General features: G+C 41.0%; 1 protein-coding gene across 2 annotated transcripts in view; it reads right to left on the reverse strand.

Moving 5' to 3' along the window:
* Positions 1 to 1,097: 1,097 nt before the first annotated feature.
* The window catches only part of galnt9 (polypeptide N-acetylgalactosaminyltransferase 9), a 392,311-nt gene continuing 366,320 nt past the window's right edge, over positions 1,098 to 27,088 (reverse strand). The window contains exons 10-11 of one of the 2 annotated variants that reach the window (XM_034171079.1): positions 14,511 to 14,678; positions 1,098 to 1,970 (exon numbers count right to left, since the gene is read on the reverse strand). In XM_034171079.1, the coding sequence (XP_034026970.1) occupies positions 1,824 to 1,970; positions 14,511 to 14,678 (315 nt within the window). In that variant the 3' untranslated portion in view covers positions 1,098 to 1,823. The remainder of the gene's footprint in view (positions 1,971 to 14,510; positions 14,679 to 27,088) is intronic. The other variant, XM_034171078.1, reaches the window with a different exon arrangement.

The following is a 27,088-nucleotide window of genomic DNA, read 5'->3' on the forward strand; positions in this document are numbered from 1 at the left end:
CAGGCTGCTGGGACTGTTTTATGATGAATTTACAAATTAACCAAATGAGTGATAGGTTGTACTAAGGCATTAGCATGTGTTTTTATAAAGTTGGTATCCATACTATATACATCTTTAGCTTTGGAACATTTAAATCCTTTAATAATTTTTAATACTTCATCTTCAGTTATTTTGTCAAGTTGAAAAATGGGTTGGTCACAGTTTAGAACACAAGGTGCAAAAGAGGTGGGGGGAAAACTGATTTGTTATATTGAGCGCACTATTTAAAAAGTAGTCATTCAAAGTATTCGCTATTTTTTTAGGATCTTTCTCCAGAGCATTATCAATATCTAACTCAAAAGTGTTATTGTCATATTTGCTATTTTTACCAAGTAATTTATTTAGTGTCTGCCAAACCTTCTTCCCATTACCCTTTGAAACCTCAATAACAGATAAAGAAATTGGCTTTGGCTTTCCTTAAGGTTTGAGAAACTTTGTTCCGCAAATTTCGTCGTCGTCATCATCATCGTCTGCTTCGTATTCTTTTTCATGTTTTTCTTCATGGTGTATGACATTTTATCATCCACATTTTTAAACTCTGTCAGTGTAAGGTAATACATATCAAAATTACAGTGGGCTTTTTTTTAAAAACATATACATGTGACAAAAGCACTTTTCTAGGTCATTGTTATTCCAAACTTGCCACAATTTAGCTTGAGCCCAAAAAATACAGCCCACCACGTGGAGAAGTTTCTTTTTGACAATAATAATGGGAAAGCTTTCAGTCCTTTGTGAAGACCCGTTATCCTGTGGGCGGGTTGGAACAATTACAGCGCACACGGCCAGAAACCTGATGGAGGCTCGAGGTGAATGTGCCGCTAAGTGCAGGTGCAACAGAAGACTGGCAATTTTAGTGTGCTGTTCGAATGTGGGCTGACAAAGAAAAGCCTCATTTTACAACGTGCAACAAAAGTTCAATGCAGCTGGTAGTAGCGCTCCATTCTTACACGCAAAGGCAAAAGACAGCGAGATGACTCATAAATCATACAAATGATTTATTATCCTAATTATGAGAGGACAGATATCAATTCTTCACTCTTTATTATTGTTATTATTACTTTAATTTTTACAATATATATTACTATGAGTGTTCTATACATTGTTTTATATATTAATAGCTTTTAAATAATTTTTGTACATGCTTTTGGGAATGGTGTTCCCGGGTCAGTTGAAGCTGAAATAAAGAACACACAAAAGAAAAAAAGGCATGATTACTCTTGTGAGTAATACAGTCCAAAGAAATAAAGACTCAGTTTGTGTGAATGCAGGTGAAACACTGCCTGATCACAAGTCTGTTTGAAGCCCGGCACATCAGTGCAATTTTCTGAAAATGACAGCAAAAATAATCACTTTGATGTTGACTGCAATTATTATGTTTGATTTGTTCAGACGCACTGAAGAAAAAGAAAAAAAAAAACAACAACAACCCCACATTCAGTTTGCTTTTAAATCTGCAAATGTGACAGAAAATAAAAAGAAGTGATGGGACGTTGAACCCTTCAGGGGTTGCACTCCGGTGTGTTGTTGTGTTTTATACATGAAACAGAGTGCATGTCAAACAGCACAGCTTGCTGTAAGGTCTCTGCCAACGCAAGGCTCAATGTATCAGTTGATCATATTCCTTTTCAAAGAAGAGTACAATGTTGGAAAGCCGCATGGCCTGACAGGGGCTCAGTTTGCAGTGCAGTCTGTAGCCTGAACGGCCCTCTGAAGTGTCCGCAGTCTGCCATCCAACTGTAACTGCAAACACAATTGAAAACCAGCTCAGAGCTTCTTCTCTGGCTTCAGTGTCTGGGATGCTTAATCCAGTTTCGTATCATCCACTTCTGACCAGAACACCTCTGGACCACCAGACGAAGGCCAAAATTAGCATCCTTGGACATTTCTACCTCCAGGCATCGACCCGTGTCTCTGCTGATTATTGGACCGTTCTATAAAAAAAAAGAAAAAGAAAACATGACCATATGTGCCACACTTGTAAGAAATGTGACCTTATTAAAAAAAAAATAGTGTCAAGAGACCGTGAAGTAATTTGGATAAACAAAAAGCAGTTTTGACCAAATATGGGGAAGTGGCATTCAGTAAGTCATTTATGTGTATTTGACTGAACTTGCTTATCCTTTTGGGGAATGCTGGAGAATCCACAGGGATGCAATTAGAAAATTTAAATTACCATAACCAGACAGTTTGCCCTCAAGGATTGTTTGTACCAAATTTCAGGATAATTCTATCAACAGAATATCGGCAATAAATTGAACAGTGTCGAAAATGGCATTTTTGCACAACTTAGGGGTTCCACAGGGATTAAATGAGAAAAAGCAACTTACTATGACTAGACAATACACCCACAAGAATTGTTTGTGCCAAATTTCAGGATAATTCTATCAACAGAATTTCAGCAATAAATTGAATAGTGTCGAAAATGGCATTTTTGCACAACTTGGGGGTTCCACAGGGATTAAATCAGAAAGAGCAATTTACCATGACTAGACAATACACCCACAAGGATTGTTTGTGCCAAATTTCAGGATAATTCTATCAAAAGAACTTTTGCAATAAATTGAACAGTGACGAAAATGGCATTTTTGCACAACTTGGGGGTTCCACAGGGATTAAATCAGAAAGAGCAACTTACCATGACTAGACAATACACCCACAAGGATTGTTTGTGCCAAATTTCAGGATAATTCTATCAAAAGAACTTTTGCAATAAATTGAATAGTGTCGAAAATGGCATTTTTGCACAACTTGGGGGTTCCACAGGGATTAAATCAGAAAGAGCAACTTACCATGACTAGACAATTGTCATCATGCAACTGAACCATATGACATGTTGACCTGGATGAAGGTCTCGAAAGAGCAGGAAGACTCAATGAACAATGAATAAAATGAACCAAAAGTGAGCTGAATGTGTCATTCCTTCAGGGAGTATAGTCAAATGGGCTGACTTTTCAGACAGCAGTGAAATATACGAGGGCTGTCCATAAAGTATAGGTCCTTTTTATTTTTTTCAAAAACTATATGGATTTCATTCATATGTTTTTACGTCAGTCATGCTTGAACCCTCGTGCGCATGCGTGAGTTTTTCCATGCCTGTCGGTGACGTCATTCGCCTGTGAGCACTCCTTGTGGGAGGAGTCGTCCAGCCCCTCGTCGGAATTCCTTTGTCTGAGAAGTTGCTGAGAGACTGGCGCTTTGTTTGATCAAATTTTTTTCTAAACCTGTGAGACACATCGAAGTGGACATGGTTCGAAAAATGAAGCTGGTTTTCAGTGAAAATTTTTAACGGCTGATGAGAGATTTTGAGGTGATACTGTCGCTTTAAGGACTTCCCATGGTGCGAGACGTCGCTCAGCGCTCTCAGGCGGCGTCATCAGCCTGTTTCAAGCTGAAAACCTCCACATTTCAGGCTCTATTGATCCAGGACGTCGTGAGAGAACAGAGAAGTTTCAGAAGAAGTCGGTTTCAGCATTTTATCCGGATATTCCACTGTTAAAGGAGATTTTTTTAATGAAAGACGCGCGGACGGACGGTGCGGCGGCACAGGAAAAACACCTCCGTGTTGATAACCATTTGTAAAATCCAGGCGGCTTTTGATGGCTTTCAGTGGAGTGAGTATATGAGAAATTGTTTAACAGCTGGACATGTTCCAACTTGTCCTTAAGGCTTCCAACAGAGGTGTTTTTCCTGTGGCGGAGCGTCTCCTTTAACAGTGGAATATCCGGATAAAATGCTGAAACCGACTTCTTCTGAAACTTCTCTGTTCTCCCACGACGTCCTGGATCAATAGAGCCTGAAATGTGGAGGTTTTCAGCTTGAAACAGGCTGATGACGCCGCCTGAGAGCGCTGCGCGACGTCTCGCACCGTGGGAAGTCCTTAAAGCGACAGTATCACCTCAAAATCTCTCATCAGCCGTTAAAATTTTCACTGAAAACCAGCTTAATTTTTCGAACCATGTCCACTTCGATGTGTCTCACAGGTTTAGAAAAAAATTTGATCAAACAAAGCGCCAGTCTCTCAGCAACTTCTCAGACAAAGGAATTCCGACGAGGGGCTGGACGACTCCTCCCACAAGGAGTGCTCACAGGTGAATGACGTCACCGACAGGCGTGGAAAAACTCACGCATGCGCACGAGGGTTCAAGTATGTCTGACGTAAAAACATATGAATGAAATCCATATAGTTTTTGAAAAAAATAAAAAGGACCTATACTTTATGGGCAGACCTCGTATGAACAATCCAGCCCAGTTTCATGCTTTGTTTTCGTCCTCCCATCACAAAATGATTCAAATTTTCATGACTAGTTTTTTTTAAACTCGCTATTTACTCTATTTACTAACCCTACTCCTACCCCCAACCCTAACCTTAACCATAACCACCTGAACCCCCCCCCCCCCCCCCACTGCACTTTTAATTACGTGGAGCCATCACAGAATGAATCAGAATGAATTTGTACTCCCATGATGAAAATTTTACACTTTTTGTGACAATACGGCGAACCAATAAATTAATGTATATTTCATGCTGCTGAATCACGACAATCCATGAGACTGGGTTGGAATAATCTGGAAATGTAAGAGAGAAACAAAATCAGCATCTGGATATTAAAAACTAAAAAAAGAACTTTTGTCATTGCCAGGTTGTACAACATATTCTGAGCTAATGCTAGTTGTCAGTTCAGCTACCCTGCAAAGGAAACATTTCATATTCTTGTATTCACGCTCTCATTGCCTCAGTCATGATCTAAAGTTCAAATAGAAGGAAGTGTCAGGTTCGTGTCATGGTTTGTCCCCTGTTTGTGTCCATGTCCCCTCTCATGGTTCTTCTGTCTGGTCCCGGTCTTTGCTTTTCTGTGTGTTATACCTTAGCCACATGGTGGGTTCCATTCTAGTTTAATCCCAGCCTTTTGTTTTCTTGTTGACCTCTTTTCAGTTCTTAGGGCCCCTTCACACATAGTACGAATGTGGTCGAATTGCTCATAAAGTGTGCATGAAGCAGGAATCGTATGCAATACGTGTGAAATCGTAGCTGCTTCTAAGGCCTCATACACCTGTTGCTACAACTATTTGCGCACACCAGCGGCTGAAAGACAGAGTGTGCGCTGTGAAAGCCCATTCGATCCCTCTTGCGGCAGGTGTCGGCCAAATTTCAGGTGACACACACGAACATCTAACACCACTCACTTGGCACTTAGACAAATTTCACATCCAGCTTGACAGTGATTGTCTGTTGACTGTTTTTGTGCTAATAGTGTGAATGACTACACATTTTCTATGTGCCCCCACGAGTGTGGAGTTGCCAAGTGAACATGTGGCATGCCAGAGTGTTGGCTCCCCCAAAACAAGTGCACACGTGCGTGTTTTGCGTGCTCCCCCACGCTCTCCCCCAACACATGTGCGTGTGGTTTGCGGGCTGCCCCACAGGCGCCTCTCATCTGATCACAAAGTGACATCTTGGTCTGTGCGTTGACAGGACAGGAGGTGTGGCTGGCTGCCAACAGCTGTTGAGACATCTCTGGTCCTGGACGTCACAGCTGCAGTGCACGTCCTGTGTTTTGACAAACACAAGGGCATATATGTGTGCTTGCTGTCATCACGTGGAAATACATAAAAACATATATTGCTTTTGTGACGGACTCGAGAAATGGACCGTCAGTTCATGTGGACACGCAGCAGGCGATCTGAATGTCACGTCTGTCTGACAGGACACATGTGTTGGGCCGTGAGGGCTGTGAGCGTTGCGCCGCAGGAGAAGCCAACAGTGTGACAAATACCCCCTTTCAGTCATGTATCAGCAGAAATACGCCATAACAAACGCTGTTTGGTCAGTTATCACAGCGCTTTTTTCTCTTTTTTAAAAAATACCTTTATCTGCTTGTTGATTTTAGCCATTTCACACTCCTGTTAAAAGACAGTGATTGTAGTTCAGTGGTAAAGTTTCCATCTGGTAATCAGAGCTTAGGGGTTTGAATCCCGTGAGTTGCATTTATTTTTTAATTAACCAGGGTTATTTAACCAGGGGGTTCTGTATTGCATCCCCTTTAATGCATTATTTATATCAACCCAGTGATATTCAATAATTATACAGCTGGTTTTTATTTTATTTTCCTCCACATCAGTGGCATGATGTGGTGCACCACGTCCCAGCTGCTCGCACTGTGTTCCTGCTTGCATGACACTGTCGCATGCACGACACCATCGCACCGGGATCGTGCACACCTGCCCGTCGGCTCAATGTTTTCGTGTTTCGCTCATACGAGCTGTTCCTCCGTGAGTTGCCCTGATTTGTACTTAATCGTACTATGTGTGAAAGGGCCCTTACATTCATTTCCTAGTTTGATTCTTTGTTCTTTTCATGTTGGTATTTTATTTGGCCTTTGGTTTTTGTTCATCTTTGTTTTAGACATTTTATTTTGACCACCGCTGATTTTGGGTAGGGTTAGTATCACATATCCTTTTGGACTCTGCTCCTGCTTGTCACGCCCATCTGTCACTGAACTCTCTTGTCTCCTGTCTTCCCTCGTCTTCGTCCCGTCCGACCACGTCCTCTTCCTGAACGTTTTCCGTACCTGAATCACATCACACACTGATTTCCCACTGGGTATTTAAGCCTCATGTGTCATGTTTGTCACTGCCATTTTGTTATACCTTGTGTCCTCATTCCAGCCTGTTTAATAGCCCTTGTTTAGTCTTTGTTCTTGTGCTGACTCATGTATGACCTTGTTTTGTCGTTTTGAGCTTGCCTTAGCCTCAGCCTTTGAACTCTGTCTCACTGTGATTCTGAACCGTGCTTGTTTTTTGGACCACGCCTCTGCTTTACAACTGTCTGTTACCTCTGCATTGCTGACTGTCATACTGTGTATCATACCACTGCCTGAACTCAAGCTAAACCCTTTTTTGATTCGACCTATTCCTCTGCCCGCGAGTCTACATTTTTATCCACGTCCTGTCTGTGTCACGTCACGAACCCTCACAGGAAGAGCACTTGGATGGCTTATATCCTCTTGGTTCTTTATGATATAGGTTTGAAAACACTGATTTAAAAAATAAAACTAGAAAAAAATAGAGCTAGTGAGACCTAAAAAATGGAAACATTGCCCATTTTGAAAGATGGGCTCCAAATCCAATCAAATCGATGACAGATTACTGATGCTGGTCCTCCTGCCAGATCCTAACTGAAAAACTCAGTAAAGCATATCACATTTAGGGTTGGATCTCAATTATGTCAACCAAAGTGTCACAACAGCATAGCTTGGGTTAAGTTTTTATATTATTCGGAGCAGCCGTTTCATAATTATGTGAAAGTGCACAGACATTTTTCAAATACTTGCTTTCCTGACCTTGGTCCAGGGGGTTGGCTGTTAAAGTACAAAAAGAAAAGAGCAGATTGTAAAATGCAGCTTTTGTGGGGCTTGCCATTTGAAAAGTACAGGCTAGAAGTAAGAAATTAGATAAAGTCTGGTTGTAATTTGGGTCTGGTAACAATAACAAAAGATTCTTCCTTTCAAAAGCAATTTTTAGGCTCACAGATAAAGTATGGAACTAAATCAGGAGGACAAATCTTTCATATTTAGTGCAAAAGAGATTTTCAAGATGATGACTGGAGTTGCTATTTTGGCAGCCAGTCTGCTCTGTGTCAGCCTGATCCCGTCAGTTCTCAGAAGCTAAGCAGTGTGGGGCCTAGTTCATACTTGGATGGGAGACCTCCATGGGAGACCTGTGTTTCTCCAGGTAAAGCTGGAGTTGTGTCAGGAAGGGCATCTGGCGTAAAACATGTGCCAGTTACCAATGCGGATCTGGCTGAATCCGCTGTGGCGACCCTGAACAAAATGGGAGCAGCCGAAAGGACGACGACAACAACAACAACAACAACTGGAGTTGCTATATTGGAAGTGAAGTTAAAGAAAGTGTAATTGAGTCAATGAAGGATTAATATAAAAAAACTGCACTGCCACTAAAAATGATCCCATTGTCACCATTTTGTTGAGTAGTTTGTGAGGTCAGTGCCCTAAAGTAGTGTGAAGTATGTGATTGCAAAATACTCAAAATATATAACTGTAACTGAATGCTTTATTGAAAGCAAATGTTTCTTTTTCTCACGAATGAGTGCCTGATTAAAAAGCTGTCTGATGAGAAAGTTGGTAAACATGAATGACTGAGCTAAAAGTGGTGACGAGTTTAATCTGAGTGAGTTCATTGGTGTGCTGGTCAGAAAATATCCACATGCTTACTTGTTTCGAGATCCTGCACGAGGGGTGAGATGAATTCTGCTGACAGCAAGAACCACATTACTTGATGATACAGGTGGATGTTGCTCTGCAATAGTCTTGCACTACCTAATGAGTACAGTGTTTTTTGGAGTATAAGACGCACCTGTCAAAAAATGCCTATGGGGGGAGATATACCGTGGGGCAAAAAAGTATTTAGTCAGTCCCTGATTGTACAAGTTCTCCTACTTAGAAAGATGAGAGAGGTCTGTAATTTTCAACATAGGTACGCTTCAACTGTGAGAGACAAAATGAGAAAAAAAATTCCAGGAAATAACACTGTAGGATTTGTAAAGAATTTATTTGTAAATTATGGTGGAAAATAAGTATTTGGTCAATAACAAAAGTTCAACTTAATACTTTGTAACATAATCTTTGTTGGCAATGACAGAGGTCAAACGTTTCCTGTAAGTCTTCACCAGGTTTGCACACACTGTAGCTGGTATTTTGGTCCATTCCTCCATGCAGATCTCCTCTAGTGCAGTGATGTTTTGGGACTGTCGATGGGCAACATGGACTTTCAACTCCCCCAACAAATTTTCTATGGGGTTGAGGTCTGGAGACTGGCTAGGGCACCCCAGGACCTTGAAATGGTTTTTACGGAGCCACTCCTTCATTGCCCGAGCGGTGTGTTTGGGATCATTGTCATGCTGGAAGACCCAGTCACGTTGCATCTTCAATGCTCTCACTGATGGAAGGTGGTTTTGGCTTAAAATCTCATGATACATGGCCACGTTCATTCTTCCCTTAACACAGATGAGTCGTCCTGTCCCCTTTGCAGAAAAACAGCCCCAAAGCATTATGTTTCCACCCCCATGCTTCAAAGTAGATATGGTGTTCTTGCAATGCAACTCAGCATTCATCTGCAGCTTCTCTCCCCCTGCCATCCCCTCATTACCCCATCCCCGTAGAGACGGTGCCTGCTCCCAGACTACCAATAACCAGCAAAAATCTATTTAAGCATAAAAATTCAAAAAGAAAAAATAATATAGCACCTTCAACTGCACCACAGACTAAAACAGTTAAATGTGGTCTATTAAACATTAGGTCTCTCTCTTCTAAGTCCCTGTTGGTAAATGATATAATAATTGATCAACATATTGATTTATTCTGCCTAACAGAAACCTGGTTACAGCAGGATGAATATGTTAGTTTAAATGAGTCAACACCCCCGAGTCACACTAACTGTCAGAATGCTCGTAGCACGGGCCGGGGTGGAGGATTAGCAGCAATCTTCCATTCCAGCTTATTAATTAATCCAAAACCCAGACAGAGCTTTAATTCATTTGAAAGCTTGTCTCTTAGTCTTGTCCATCCAAATTGGAAGTCCCAAAAACCAGTTTTATTTGTTATTATCTATCGTCCACCTGGTCGTTACTGTGAGTTTCTCTGTGAATTTTCAGACCTTTTGTCTGACTTAGTGCTTAGCTCAGATAAGATAATTATAGTGGGCGATTTTAACATCCACACAGATGCTGAGAATGACAGCCTCAACACTGCATTTAATCTATTATTAGACTCTATTGGCTTTGCTCAAAAAGTAAATGAGTCCACCCACCACTTTAATCATATCTTAGATCTTGTTCTGACTTATGGTATGGAAATAGAAGACTTAACAGTATTCCCTGATAACTCCCTTCTGTCTGATCATTTCTTAATAACATTTACATTTACTCTGATGGACTACCCAGCAGTGGGGAATAAGTTTCATTACACTAGAAGTCTTTCAGAAAGCGCTGTAACTAGGTTTAAGGATATGATTCCTTCTTTATGTTCTCTAATGCCATATACCAACACAGTGCAGAGTAGCTACCTAAACTCTGTAAGGGAGATAGAGTATCTCGTCAATAGTTTTACATCCTCATTGAAGACAACTTTGGATGCTGTAGCTCCTCTGAAAAAGAGAGCTTTAAATCAGAAGTGTCTGACTCCGTGGTATAACTCACAAACTCGTAGCTTAAAGCAGATAACCCGTAAGTTGGAGAGGAAATGGCGTCTCACTAATTTAGAAGATCTTCACTTAGCCTGGAAAAAGAGTCTGTTGCTCTATAAAAAAGCCCTTCGTAAAGCTAGGACATCTTTCTACTCATCACTAATTGAAGAAAATAAGAACAACCCCAGGTTTCTTTTCAGCACTGTAGCCAGGCTGACAAAGAGTCAGAGCTCTATTGAGCTGAGTATTCCATTAACTTTAACTAGTAATGACTTCATGACTTTCTTTGCTAACAAAATTTAACTATTAGAGAAAAAATTACTCATAACCATCCCAAAGACGTATCGTTATCTTTGGCTGCTTTCAGTGATGCCGGTATTTGGTTAGACTCTTTCTCTCCGATTGTTCTGTCTGAGTTATTCTCATTAGTTACTTCATCCAAACCATCAACATGTTTATTAGACCCCATTCCTACCAGGCTGCTCAAGGAAGCCCTACCATTATTTAATGCTTCGATCTTAAATATGATCAATCTATCTTTGTTAGTTGGCTATGTACCACAGGCTTTTAAGGTGGCAGTAATTAAACCATTACTTAAAAAGCCATCACTTGACCCAGCTATCTTAGCTAATTATAGGCCAATCTCCAACCTTCCTTTTCTCTCAAAAATTCTTGAAAGGGTAGTTGTAAAACAGCTAACTGATCATCTGCAGAGGAATGGTCTATTTGAAGAGTTTCAGTCAGGTTTTAGAATTCATCATAGTACAGAAACAGCATTAGTGAAGGTTACAAATGATCTTCTTATGGCCTCGGACAGTGGACTCATCTCTGTGCTTGTTCTGTTAGATCTCAGTGCTGCTTTTGATACTGTTGACCATAAAATTTTATTACAGAGATTAGAGCATGCCATAGGTATTAAAGGCACTGCGCTGCGGTGGTTTGAATCATATTTGTCTAATAGATTACAATTTGTTCATGTAAATGGGGAATCTTCTTCACAGACTAAAGTTAATTATGGAGTTCCACAAGGTTCTGTGCTAGGACCAATTTTATTCACTTTATACATGCTTCCCTTAGGCAGTATTATTAGACGGTATTGCTTAAATTTTCATTGTTACGCAGATGATACCCAGCTTTATCTATCCATGAAGCCAGAGGACACACACCAATTAGCTAAACTGCAGGATTGTCTTACAGACATAAAGACATGGATGACCTCTAATTTCCTGCTTTTAAACTCAGATAAAACTGAAGTTATTGTACTTGGCCCCACAAATCTTAGAAACATGGTGTCTAACCAGATCCTTACTCTGGATGGCATTACCCTGACCTCTAGTAATACTGTGAGAAATCTTGGAGTCATTTTTGATCAGGATATGTCATTCAAAGTGCATATTAAACAAATATGTAGGACTGCTTTTTTGCATTTACGCAATATCTCTAAAATCAGAAAGGTCTTGTCTCAGAGTGATGCTGAAAAACTAATTCATGCATTTATTTCCTCTAGGCTGGACTATTGTAATTCATTATTATCAGGTTGTCCTAAAAGTTCCCTAAAAAGCCTTCAGTTAATTCAAAATGCTGCAGCTAGAGTACTGACGGGGACTAGAAGGAGAGAGCATATCTCACCCATATTGGCCTCTCTTCATTGGCTTCCTGTTAATTCTAGAATAGAATTTAAAATTCTTCTTCTTACTTATAAGGTTTTGAATAATCAGGTCCCATCTTATCTTAGGGACCTCGTAGTACCATATTACCCCAATAGAGCGCTTCGCTCTCAGACTGCAGGCTTACTTGTAGTTCCTAGGGTTTGTAAGAGTAGAATGGGAGGCAGAGCCTTCAGCTTTCAGGCTCCTCTCCTGTGGAACCAGCTCCCAATTCAGATCAGGGAGACAGACACCCTCTCTACTTTTAAGATTAGGCTTAAAACTTTCCTTTTGCTAAGCTTATAGTTAGGGCTGGATCAGGTGACCCTGAACCATCCCTTAGTTATGCTGCTATAGACGTAGACTGCTGGGGGGTTCCCATGATGCACTGTTTCTTTTTCTTTTTGCTCTGTATGCACCACTCTGCATTTAATCATTAGTGATCGATCTCTGCTCCCCTCCACAGCATGTCTTTTTCCTGGTTCTCTCCCTCAGCCCCAACCAGTCCCAGCAGAAGACTGCCCCTCCCTGAGCCTGGTTCTGCTGGAGGTTTCTTCCTGTTAAAAGGGAGTTTTTCCTTCCCACTGTAGCCAAGTGCTTGCTCACAGGGGGTCGTTTTGACCGTTGGGGTTTTACATAATTATTGTATGGCCTTGCCTTACAATATAAAGCGCCTTGGGGCAACTGTTTGTTGTGATTTGGCGCTATATAAAAAAAATTGATTGATTGATTGATTGATCTTCGTCCAAACATGACTAGTTGAGTTTTTACCAAAAAGTTCTATTTTGGTTTCATCTGACCACATGATATTCTCCCAATCCTCTTCTGGATCATCCATATGCTCTCTGGCAAACTGCAGTTGGGCCTGGACACATACTGGCTTAAGCAGGAGGACACGCCTGGCACTGCAGGACTTGAGTCCCTCTCTGCGTAGTGTGTAGCCTTTGTTACTTTGGTCCCAGCTCTCTGCAGGTCATTCATCAGGTCCCTCCGTGTAGTTCTGGGATTTTTGTTCACCGTTCTCATGATCATTTTGACACCACGGGATGACATCTTGCGTGGAGCCCCAGATCGAGGGAGATTATCAGTGGTTTTGTATATCTTCCATTTTCTTACAATTGCTCCCACAGTTGATTTATTCACACCAACCTGCTTGACTATTGTAGATTCACTCTTCCCAGCCTGGTGCAGGTCAACAATTTTCTTCCTGGTGTCCTTCAACAGCTCTTTGTTCTTGGCCATGGTTGAGTTTGTAGTCTGACTGTTTGAGGCTGTGGATGGGTGTCTTTTATACAGATAAAGAGTTCAAACAGGTGCCATTAATACTGGTAACAGGTGGAGGACAGAAGAGCTTCTTAAAGAAGAAGTTACAGTTGCTTGTTTGTGGGTGACCGAATACTTATTTTCCACCATAATTTACAAATAAATTCCTTAAAAATTGTACAATGTGATTTCCTGGATTTTTTTTTTCTCATTTTGTCTCTCACAGTTGAAGCGTACCTATGATGAAAATTACAGACCTCTCTCATCTTTCTAAGTAGGAGAACTCGCACAATCAGGGACTGACTAAATACTTTTTTACCCCACTGTATATGTATGTCACACTGAAGTACAACTCCCACTTTTCTTCTGTATGTGGAGCTCATTTTTTTAAAGTGACTCCCTAGCAGTGACTTTAATGGGCAGGAAATGAGTGGAGCAGATGTGCACACCACAGTATGTGATGTTACTCAAAATAAGGAATTTTAAATTCAAAAAATAAGCAAAATGGACAACAAAAAACATCATATGGACATGTTTGGAGAACTGAACAGTGGAGTTTTGAATTTAACAGAAATCCACTAAATCATCCTATCTCTCAATGTTAAAGGAAAAGAAAACAAATTCCTAGATCCACCCTCCTTGGCAAGTACTTCACCCTTCCACCAAGTTAAAAGAAATACTGTTGAGTCATCTTGAGAAATCCTGCTAACAGGCAAACAGCACTGAAAAAAATGACCTGTTGGAAAATAAGGAATGTTTAAAATGAAAGCTAATTGTAGGGGCAATGCATAACCTCAATGTGCACATAATTGATGTTCTTCAGTCATCTCAATGGTTGGCAGTAGCAAAAATAGACTGATTACTCATCGGTACTGTGTTTGATGAAAACTCATGTGTCAAAGTTCAACAAAAATGAACTTGATACTACCAGCTTATGGTAAGCGCTAAAGCAAATTTGTGGTCTTGAGGTTAACAAGGTGGGCTTGTGATGAGAAGGACCTAGGTTTGATTCCCCGCAATATTGACAACTCACTAAGGTGCTTTTGGTCCCCAATCCCCAAGTTATTCTCAGTGTGGAATTGAATGCCTTTGAACATCTGCATTATATGAAAAGGGCCTATGGAAATGTAGTCCATTATTATTTAAATGCATCAGGTCTCGGGGCAATCCAGCCAAATTTAAGGATCATACTGAACTACAAATAAATTAATTGAAGCTTTCAGAAATGGGACACACTTGCTAGCCTCGGAGTCTTGTTATTAGTCGTCTGTTCATTAGATGTCTTTAAAGCGCACACAGGAAATGAAGTGTGACCGCAGAACAGATTTGTGTTAAAGGCCAGACTGTGTGTGTTCCTTTCACCTGTGTGAAGTCCCACTGCCTCTGGGAAATCCTCGAAACAGCATCGCATTTTTTCAGGCTGGGAGTTCGTGTTCTGCCATCATCAACGAGACATTTTGTGTCAGGCAGAAAGGTGGTCGACCCCAAGGGTCCCAGCTGGAGAAGCCCTTCTGTAGAATAGCGGGCAAGCTGCAAAGGCGAGATAAGAAATACGTTACACTGTTCCGCTTGAGTAGCACCAATCATGACCTCAAAATCAAAATACTCAAAGTCTGCATCACAGGAAAACTTTAGCTAACATCCATTAGGAACTCTGTTTTCAAGTTATCTCAGTTTTTTCCCCCAATACAAAACTCAAGAGACACAATGCTGTTTCCCAAAGCCAGAAGATGATCCCTCGCCGTTTAATCGTGCGTATGAAAGGCTCTGTGATGATACCTATCTATTACGTGAGGGTACAGTAGAGGCAGCATTTATTATTTATGAAACCAGTGATCCTCTCTGAAAAATGAGATAACAAATAGATGGGGAGGACTTCAGTGCAGCAGCTCTGCTCGGAGGGAGGACACGCAGACATCCTCAGTCGCACACGTGCACACTCATCCATTAAAGCACAGGGTCGGTGGCATTTATGCACAGTGCCGGGTGAATCAATGTAATGTAATACCTCTGAACTCACACTCATTACAAGCTGATTTATGAACAATATACCATCTGCTGCTAAATGAAGATGGGCCAATACTGCCCGATAGAAAAATATATTATTTTGAAAATATTTCAACTGAAAACAAACACATTTAACAATTTTCCCTACGTGCACAACCTGTTACATCACAAGCTGCCAACAAGCAGATGTTTTATTTTATAGAAGTGATTTTGGTTTTAAATTATCACCAACATAAAACCATTTTATTTCTGCATTGCATCACCTTACACTGAAATATAATATTCAACCATATTATTATTATTATTATTATTATTATTATTTGCTTAGCATTCTTTTAACTATACCTATTCAATAGACAATTTGCTCACCTGTTCAGGGAACACAAAAGGGGTTTCTTTATTGTGGTCAGTTGTGGTTTCTGGTCATTTTTTATGAAATATCCTCAACTGGATATAACAGACACCAAGTAGCAACCTCAGTGAAGCCAACTGGAAAGTGTCAAATCTTGCAGTTCCTTAGATGACCACTTGAGGGGGCATCCATTCCCACAGAACCCAACATTAAACCTCCAACTGTACAGCAGGAATAAACATGTTTACACCTGTTACTTTTTTTTTTGGGGGGGGGGGGGTGTTTTTTAACTAGTTTTCCTGGTCATGACAACTGTTCTGGGGTATGAATTTGCTATAACTCAGCAGTTTGCGCTGTTGTCATAAAGTCATAAAGTTATGAATAATCGGGGCCATGGTTGCTTTGAGCAACAGCTAGTGCTCCAGTGAGTTCGGGGCCCTCCTAGCAGATTCTACTAGCTGCTGTGGACTCAACAGGTGTTGCACTAACAGGACCATCTAAGAAGTTGGCACTTCAGTATTATGATTGAATTCAATTTTTTGTATTATGTAATTTGAATGTTAGCAGTGATTAGCAGGTATTGATAGCTTTATGACATTAACTCCATTCACGGTGCCATGGTTACTGAGGCAATAGAACTGGTACGGTTAGACCTTACCCTTGTGAACCACCTTGGGGGAACTTACATTGTGATTTAATGCTCTGTTTGTGTTGTATTTATTTTGTGATGTTTAATGTTTTTATATGTGATATATTTATTTGTGTCTAGGGACTGCAGATGCAAATTAGCCTAAGGCTAACTCTGGTGCAGTGCATCAGATGTAACATTTATGTTTTAATTGCACATGGTCCCTTTTAAATAAATTAAACTGAAATAAATTGAAATTGAAATTTGAAGCTGTATAAATAAATTGAATTTAGTTGTTCATACTCACCTTCAAGCCACCTGCTGTCAAAACCAACACCAAATATGCAAAGAATTGTGTTAATCTAACACCTGAACCAAGGTTAGACTTTTAGCCTTAGCTTGTATAGTAACTTCTAGATTTGTAGGGGCTGGGGCTGCGGTGTCTTCATTTAGCCTGCCCAGGTCATACTGGTTTTGCCTATGCTCCATTTCTTTATCCATTTAAAGGGTTACCTAGGAGTTACGCAATATCAGGCACTGCCAAAATGGTGATATTTGGAGACGCTCCATTTGAGCTTTAAACACGCTCTTCAGAAAACCTATTGGTGACATCATTGAGGATTTGTCAAGTGTATATATACAGTTATGATAGAAATCTAGAATTACCAAGCAGTTTAAGACCAAATTTTGCCTCCTGGTCTGAAGTATAAATAGTGAGTAATCTTTGTTGTGTTTGCCCATCACCATGGGCAAAACTTCCAAACTAATATGAGACAATAATATGATGTGTGCTGCTTTTCTTTAAGGTGTTGGCAAAAGGTGATTATTGCAGGCAGTTGATTAAGAATTCTTCATAAAGTGTTTTCTTATTGCTGTCTTGGGTCTTTCCAGTGTTGTAATGTTCTAAAGCAGATTTATCCACACTGTAAACTACAGTATAACTGGGCACAAGCAAAACACCATATAATTCCAACTAATATCTGTTTACAGCTCAGTCTGCCAGTCTTTTATGTGCTAATACATTTAAAATGGGGCCATAACAAATAATTAATGTGGGGAAATAATTCTGGGAGGCCAATTAACCTCTGCTGCTGCAGCAGCATTGCCTTCATGGCATTGTAAAAGTTTTGGAGCCACCTTTTGGAGGTCAAGACCATCACAAGTTTCTTAATTGGCTCATTAGTGGTGGTGGTGGTTCACAGCCACAATTTAAATATATAAGATGCAGCATTTACGCACACTGGTGGGTATTTTTTCCTATCCACTGGCTTGAATCACCAAGAAGTGACAACACAGTATATGTCCAATTATGGTAATGAAATGTTTAAGAAGAGATCTCGCCCTTGAAGATGTCCTCTCCAGTGCAGCATAACTCAGGACTTTGAACAGGTGCTGTAGAATTTCTGAGTATTTACCCTTAATGGCAAGAAGAAATTGAATCGCCATAAAATACATATCAAATCACACTGAATCGGGAACACGGGTGAATCGTATCAGATTGTATTGTCATGTATCGCTATATGTATTGAGTAGTGTATTGAGATGCGTATCGAATCATTGTCAGTGATGAGATTCACATGCCAAGTGTGGATGGATCAGTTGTCTGCCTCTGTGGTTGCTATCCAGAACCTGTGGTGAATGTAGCATTGGTGCATGGTGCCAGACCTGAACTGACCGGAACATACTAAGTTTGAATGCCACCATGAAAGACATTCACCTACAGAAACAACAACAATAACAGAACACTAAAAAAGTCACTTACTTTAATGAACTAGTGCTCGCTTTGTGTAAGTGGAACAATGACAGACTTTGCAGTCATTTGTCTGCACTGTGCTTGCCCTGCTGTAGACGACCATACAAATGTGAGACATTATTTGTGATTTAGATTTCCACGGGGAGAGCCGGCAGGCTCAGACTCATTCCTCAGCTGCACAATAAAGATGTATACTGGGCAATTACATTTTTCATAAGTAAAAGAAATCGTAAAAAGAATGCAGAATCACAGTGTCCAGTGAAATTGAATTTGGCCTGCTCACACTCATGTCGGTCATCACTTTAATCTAATGCTACAAAGACACTGAATTCATCTCGATTTCTTGATGTTCCCCCAGGGTGAGGGATTAAAACTGTCAGTGAAGCTTTACATTACTGAACCTCGCAGGAGGGGAGTGAAGTACAACGAGCTGCTGGCCTCTTTATTATGGCTCTCATATGACATAATGAACATGTCAGTCACCACACAGAGACGGCGTGGATGCTGCAGGAAAAATGAGACGCATTTTCCATGCATGTGATTTGTATTTTCAGCGGGTGCTTTTGTTTGACTGCACAACAGAACAATAAGCATAAGCAAACAGGACACCAGCCTCCTGCACCGTCCTTTGTCCTGTGTCTATTCAACTAAAGGTTACGCTGAGCACACATATTTTTCAGCATCCAGCCTAATACATATTCATATGCTTGCACACTGCCTCACCTGGGAGTGCTCCATTTTTCAGATTTAAAATTTTCTTAGTAGCTCAACCAGAGCCACAGAAGACAGATTTTCCCTGATATGGTACCACCGTCATGTCTGAACCACCATATGACTGGTCCACCATATCAAATCATAATCCATCATATACATACTTATGTAAGACCATATTAAACAGAAGGCCACTCCTCGATTACTGCTGAAATGACTTTGTGCCAAATGAGCAATGATATGCAGAGACTATGCTGAGGAGCATCACTTGCGTTATGAGGGAGCCTCAGCTTCCACATTTTGGCCATTTGGCATGTTCCTCTGTGCATGATCCAGCGCGCAGATGGCAGAGTGTTGAGGACCCCAGTGGCTGGACAAGACAAGCGGATGCCCACATTACACTGGGCTGCAACAAATAGATTATTATTTTTGAGATGTAGCGATGGGCCAGTTGTATGCCTGAGTGGCAGAGAGTCAGAGAGCATACATCTATCAAAATGCTGACATCTTGTTATGCAAAATAGTAATAATGTATTAGTCCAAATATACAATGAAGATAAAGATATAAGATTCAAAACATATCTGAAAAATGTGTGTGTGTGCACATGCATGTTCATGTGTGCGTGGGGGGGGGGGGGGGGGGTATCATAATTGCAGACAAGACTTTTGCATGTCATCAACAGACTCATATCATGGTTTTAGATACAGTTCATGCTGATGGCTCCACAAGGATCTTGTCTACATTTTAGCAACAAAATTATTTAGCCATACAACTTTAACAAGATCACTACAAGAACCAGCACATACATTTACAAATAACACATTAATCCACAATTAATTACACTTGTTTCCAGTTCTCCCAGAAGACCTTACAGTTACCTTGCCAAAGCCACTTTCATTCCTGTCCACCACATTGCCTGTTTTTACATTTCTGCTGAAGTTTTATTTCAACAATGGAGCCATGTTATTTTTACTGCACAAACTGCATGAGATTTTTAAAGTCAACAGTGGTATCTGATCAGTGATGATGTCACACTGTGGCATGTCTTAGGCCCACTTCACACATAGTGCGAATTTGGTCGATTTGCGCATAAAGTGCACATGAAGCTGGAATCGTGTGCAAAATGTGTAAAATCATAACTGCCTCGTACACCTGTTGCTACATCTATTTGTGCACACCAGCGGCTGAAAGAGTGTGCGCTGTGCGAGCCCATCAATCCCTCTTGCGGCGGGTGTCGGCCAAATTCCAGCTGACACACATGAACATCTAACACCGCTCGCATGGCACTTAGAAAATCTGTGGCCATTTGCACTATTAACACTGACAACAGTCAGTAGACAATCACTGTCGAGCTGGCAGCGAAATTTGTCTAAGTGCATCTGGGACAGGCATGGACTGGCTTAGGCTGACGCATATTTTGGGCCGGGGCTGTTATAATTTTATATATATAAAAAAAGTTTTAAAAAAAATCGGCCATGACAGTATTGGAAACACAAAATGTGGCCATTAGTAGAATCTCTTGAAGGACACTGGCCTAATCCAATGAAATCTCTCAGCCTTTCTCGGCCCGCCCTCCCCCTCACGTCGACCCAGGTTATCAATTTCTGACACTTCAGCTGAATGGAGTTGGAGAGAGTTAAGCGAATATCCGGCTATCGAAATGGATAAACATCAGAAACGCAAGGGAGGCGCAGAGAAGCTGCGAGAGAAATGGCTCAAAAGCCTACAAGTTGACGCAGCAAAATGTGCAAAATTACAGATATTTTTGCCAGTGCTTCAGCCACAGCAGAGGAGGCAGCGCCGTCAACATCAAAAGCAGCCCCGAGTGCTGCACAGGTTGTCGAGGTGGAACAGAGTTCGGTGGAACAGAGTAGTAGGAAAACATAGAGGAAGAATTAGCAATCCATGTGGATTCGGAGGTCGAGGAGATGGAGGAGGAGAGAGACGTGACCCATGAGGAGGTCAGAATAGCTACTGACAACCCGGTAAGAAGCTAGCGAAATGTTAGCAGAATGACCGTGTGCCAAAAGTGTAAATTTAGGAAATTATTACAGTACTCATTTTATTCAGTCAGACTAAAACATGAATTAGCCTATAGAATTTTATGCACAACCTTGTTGGTTTTGGAGGTGGTCACCCGTGTCTGTGTGTGTGTGTGTGTGTGTGACAGAGAGAGAAAATAGCCTTTGTTTTTGAATAATGCTATGAGTAGATTTGTTGTCCAACTTACCACATTAGATAACAGGCCTTGGCTACTTTATTTGACCCAAACCATGAACATTAATGCAGGCTGTATTGTTATAAAGTGTCATTTGATTTTTGTAGGCTAATGTAAAGTTGACACTGGTGTGCAGATATTACAAAAACTGAAACATGTCATTAATGTTCATGACGTCTTATGTCATGTTTATGACAGGCTCATGTCACTCTAATGTAAACACATATTAGCCTAAGTGTTCACTGTTATTTCAGGTTGTTATAAATTTGTTGTTTGCAGTTGTTATAGCTTACTATTAGTGAAACATTGCTTTGCTGAAATATGGATGATTATTGGTCGGTAACCAGAGAAATAGCACTAGTGAAATTAACATTCCTGCCTCTTTCTCTTTCTCTGTGTTTAGTCAAGAGACACTGCTGAAGGAGTCACAGGTAGATCAGGCAGTTGACTATTTTAGCCACCCTCATCCCACAAAGAGGCAGGAATTTTTTTTAAGTTTCATCCACAACAGGATGCCACAAACCCAGTCATCCAGAGGCCCTTTAACAGAACGAAAGACATAGCATGGAAATGGCTGACGTATTGTAGTCAACGTCATGCTTTATTTTGTTTTGTGTGCCTTGCTTTTAGTAAGCCCAATGATCCAAGTGCTTTTATTAGAGGCATGACAGACTGGAGGCATGTGCACCAAAGAATAGAAGAGCATGAGAGAGGCATGGCACATAGACAGTGTGCTGAGGCATATTTTTTAAACTGCTCCAGAGCAAGCATTGACCACCTCCTTGAGGGAAGACAGCTGCTGACAGGACACCGTGATCAGGTTAAGAAGAGACGTCAGGTGTTGGAACGTGTAGTGGCGGTTGTGAAGGTCATAGGGAAGAGAGGCTTAAGCTACAGGCAGGAGCACAGTGAGGCTGCGTACAACTTGGACATTGACAGCCTCGATAATGGCAATTTTTTGGAATTGATAATATTGCTGGGGAAATATGATGTCTGCTTAAAAGAGCACCTTAGCAACATAACTGAAAAAAGTAAGCAGATCCATGCTTCAGGAACCCAAGGCAGAGGTTTTCTGATCACCTTCCTGTCAAAAACAACTGTAAATGCAGTAATTTGTGGCAAATTCTACTGTGCTTTATTTTAATGTTTGAAATAACACAATGTGTGTCTTCTGGTATGTTGTGTGTTTTCGTGTATTGTATAAATAATCATGGCCAAAAATGCCCGGGCCGTTTTTTGGTCCCAGTCCAGCCCTGATTTGGGATGTCCAGCTGGACATCCTAGCTAGACAACACATACTGTTTTTGGATGGACATGGACTAACAACTGCCCACTGTGATGCACGTGTCTGCTTGCTGTCATCACATGGACATAAATAAAAACATATATTGCTTGCCAATGGGCTGCAGCAAGCAAGCGCGCACACGCTGCAGCCCATGCAGCGGGGCAATCTGACTGTCACACCACCCCCATGAGCTCTGTTCCACATGACGCGGTGTCAGTCCTGCGGTGCGGCATCCACAAGACACGTGTGTCAGCAGAACACGTGCGTGGCTGGCATAATGCACCGGACCAGTAGATGTGGACATGAGAAGAGCGAACTGCTTCATTCAATAAAATTTGGTGTGTTTATATGGTGTGCGGTTTTATTTTTTTTTAAATACATGCATGTCCTTCCTGATATGAGGCAGTTTCCCACAACTTTTACCGGACAGCGATTGTAGCTCAGTGGTAAAGTTTCTGACTGGTAATCAGAGCTTTTGGTGCAGGTTCGATTCCTGTGGGTGGCATGTCATATTTATTTTTTTATTTTCATAGCAGCTGTAAAAAGCTGCTCTGTTCCCGTGTGCATGAAAAGTCGCACTGGCATTGTGCACACCTGCCCGTCACTGCGATGCTTCGTGGTTCGCTCATACGAGCTGTTCCAACGGGTGTCACCCTGGAGGTGTACATATTCGCGCTATGTGTGAAGGGGCCCTTAGTTATGCCTCAGATCACAAACAACTGGAGCAGCACTTTCTCCAAAGTCTGCAGCCAGAGAGCTTTTCAGTGGGCTCCATTAAGTGGAAGTGCATTTATAATGCACCAGTTAAAAACTGGACCACCATCCATTGTAAATTCCATAAAATGATATTACATCATTGTGACAACAAAATAACGTGCCATGTGCTATTTTGTTTGTTCGTGTTGTTGTTATTCCGACTTTTTGCAAATTTAGCTTTTGACTCCTGTACAAATTGAAATGAACCTTTGTCACCATTTTTGCTGTTTGTACCCCATAACTCCACAACATTCAGGCATAGGTAGCCCAAACTATACCTCATGATCAGACATGTAACGTGGTATACTTACAAAATGATTGGAGCACTTTTAAATGTTGACTCCTTTGTAGTCATTCATTGATTCATAGCTGCCACCCTGGGGTGGCCACCATACATTTTGTATAGACCATGGTATAGTGACGCAGGATTGTAAGTGCTATTTTTTCCCCTTAAGTGATACCAAAAACCTGCTTGGCCCATGGACTATTCAGTCCATTGCAATTTATGTAACATGATGCCAGGACACAGACTGCAACTCATATATTTCTTAGCTGATGACCTTTAGTGTCAACACATCAGCTTTAATAAGTGTGGCGTTTAAACCAACAATTATCTGGCAGTCGTCCCATAGACGTTTTCTGAGTGAACATGTACTCCATGAACTAAAATAGGACAGAACATAAAATGGGCTCTTTTCACAAAGTGATTTGATGAAAGCGTTTTGAACAAGTAGATCATAAAAATTGACAGTGAGTTTCACAAAAGATCCCCCCCCCCCCCCCCCCACACACACACAAATTGCACTTAGATTTATGAGTCCCTTGTGGCCGTCACAAGCTCACTCAGTGGTTACAAGAATGATGTTTAACATGAGAAAATAGGAGGAGAGAGTTTCTTATATCACAATAAGGTGAACTAAGAATAAATTAATGTGTTCAGCAACGTGGAATGTAACATTTTCTCGACTGTGTTTAGGGCCCTTTCACACATAGTACGAAGAAGTACAAATCAGGGCGAATCACGGCAGAACAGCTTGTATGAGCGAACCATGAAAACATCAAGCTCACAGGCAGGCGTGAACGATCCCGCTGCGACGGTGTCGTGTGAGCAGGAACACAGTGCAAGCAGCTGGGACATGGTGCACCACATTGCACCGCTGATGTGGAGAACAATAAAATAAAAACCAGCTGTATAATTAGTGAAGATCACTGGGTTGATATGGATAATAAATAAAATGGGACGCAATACAGAACCCTGCGGTTAAATAACCCTGGTTAATTAAAAAATAAATGCAACTCATGACATACGAATCTCAATTTACAAAAGCTCTGATTACCAGATGGAAACTTTACCACTGCGCTACAATCACTGTCTTATAACAGGAGCGTGAAATGGCTAAAATAAACAAGCAGATAAGTTTTTTTTTTTTTTAAAAAGAGTAAAAGCGCTGTGATAACTGACCAAACAGCATTTGTTACTGTGTATTTCTGCTGATACTTGACTGAAGGTGGCATATTTGTCACACTGTTGGCTTGTCATATAGTCCTGCACCGCTCACAGGACACGTGTGTCCTGTCAGACAGACGTGGCATTCAGATCACCTGCTGCATATCTACATGAACTGATGGTCCATTTCTCCAGCCCCTCGCAAAAGCGATATATGTTTTTATGTATTTCCACATGAGGACAGCAAGCTCACACATGCGCGTGTCTGTCATAACACAGGACATGTGCTGCAGCTGTGACATCCAGGACTGGGGATGTCTCAACAGCTGTTGGTAGCCAGCCACGGCCCCCTGTCCGTTCAGCACACAGACCAAGGTGTCACTCTGTAATCAGGTGAGAGGCGCCTCGCCTACGGGGAGGTGGGTGGGTGCGTGAACTACATGCACGCCATGTGTTAGGGGGAGCGGGGGGGGGCACGAAACACGCACACGTGTTGTGGGGGGAACAGACATTCATGTGTACTTGGCATTCATGTGTACTTGGCAACTTCACAGACATGGGGGCACTTAGATAATTTTCACTGCCAGCTTGAAAGCAATCGTCTGCTGACTGTTTTCGTGCTAATAGAGTGAATGGCCACACATTTTCTAAATGCCAAGCAAGCTGTGTGAGATGTTCGTGTGTGTCACCTGGAATTTGACCGGCACCTGCCGCAACAGGGATCAAATGGGCTCTCACAGCACACACTCTGTCTTTCCAGCCACTGGTGTGCGCAAATAGTTGTAGCAACAGGTGTACTAGGCAGATGAACATACAAGTACTTGGCTCATTCATGCCTCTGTTGTGCCTGTTCCTGTGTTTGACTTGGGTCACTGTCCAGTGTGGATCCACATGTTGATTTACACTGAATGCACTTCCTGATGTAACTCAAAGGATTCAATGATTCAAAAGGATTCAAAAGAATTTTATTGTCATATGCACAAAAGAACATGTTCCCTGCACAATGAAATGTGTCTACTGCATTTAACCAATCCTAATTGCCAATTAGGAGCAGAAGTCGCCATTAGGCGCCCCATTCTCCAAGTCCACATGGACTGAACTGTGGCCTCCTGCTTGGGAGGTAAGTGTGATAATTGCATGTGTCACATACATACAAGAACATGATTTTTTTTTTTGAGGTTTAGGAGTTCTTGCTCATAGTGGTGCAGATAACAGAAAAATTGTGCATTTGGTGGCACAAGCACCAAATTTGCTTTACTTAGCCTTTCTGGTTGATTGACCATTTGAAAATTCAAGACTGGGGGCATTTTCCAAGATGATTGCCAAAATGACCTATTGAAAATCACTTTTTCCAAAATAAATGCTCCTATTGATTGATTAAAGTGATATTGATGTCAAATTCCATTTTGTTATGTTTTATTTTATCTGCTAGTTATGGCATTTATCAACATTATAATAGCCAAGTGGCCTCTGTGTGTGCGCGTGGGTATGGCTTCGATCACAGAGAAACTGGGGACAGCTGACATTTGTCGTTTGGTATGTTTATGTATTTTGGGTCAAGGATGAATGATGCAAAAATGGAAAATTGACAGAACTAATATTTTTGGAGAAATAAGTAATATTAGCTAACCACTGAACAATGAACGGTGTGCTGCAATGCGCCATGGGGGTTTAGGGCTTTTAAATGTTATTGTGGTTCATGTTACTTTAACAGTGTTGTTAGTGTTACTGAATTATTGTGTTTTTGTAGTTCAATTGGCTTAGTCAGTTTAGTTAAGTCTCATGTTGCCGTTACCATGAGTGGAAACTGTAATGCGTTTGATGTCTTCTGCCACCGTCTGAGCTGACATTTGTCATTTAGTATGCTTATGTATTTTGTGTCAAGGATGAAGCCACCAAAACAGAATTTTGATAGGACTAATATTTTTGGAGAAACTATGGATATTAGCTAACAACAACAACAATGTGATAATTACATTCTGGGCTCACACGCCATTCCAGCAGGGGGTAGTAAATCATCTATACATTAAAAGCGTATGTGCGTTCATGCATGCATGCATGCATGATTTTATTTAGTAAGTTCAATGTAAGTACGCAATATAATTGTAAATACATTAAAAATACATGGATGACACAAGAAAGTGAAAATACTTATAATGTGGTCCATTTGCAGGGGTGGTGGCCAAGTGGTTAATGGACTTGCTTTTAGTGTGGAAGGTTCCCGGTATAAATCTCACTCCTGCCACATTTCTCCATGTAATGTGGAGTTGCGTCAGGAAGGGCATCCGACATAAAACTTGTGCTAATTCCACATGCAGATCCACCTCGGATTTGCTGTGGCGAACCTGAGTGCAAAACAACGGAGCGGCCGAAGGGACTTACTTTTACATTGTGGTCCATTTAAAAATCAAATGACAAAATAGAAGAATTAATAAAATAATACTACTACTGCTAATAATAGTGTGTATGATAAAAAGAACAAACAATTTATAAATACATTAAGACAGTAAATTAACATTAAAAAATTACATAATTAACAGGAAATAAAAGGGCTGAGCTCTTCTTCTGAAAACTATTGAGGTATAAGGTCTAAGGCTCTAAAAACTTTCTGGACTCACACACCATTCCAGCTCATTATAGAAACTTTGCAAAATTTATTACCACCCTTGAAAAATGTCACCTACCTATTTTATAACACTACCCAATTTAGAGCCCATGGATCCCCACGAGCAACATGCTAGTTGTGTTTTATTTTCCGTGTGTTTAACATTCATGGTTTCCA

This window comes from Thalassophryne amazonica, chromosome 5, assembly GCF_902500255.1.
Source record: "Thalassophryne amazonica chromosome 5, fThaAma1.1, whole genome shotgun sequence".
Classification (NCBI taxonomy): Eukaryota; Metazoa; Chordata; class Actinopteri; order Batrachoidiformes; family Batrachoididae; genus Thalassophryne; species Thalassophryne amazonica.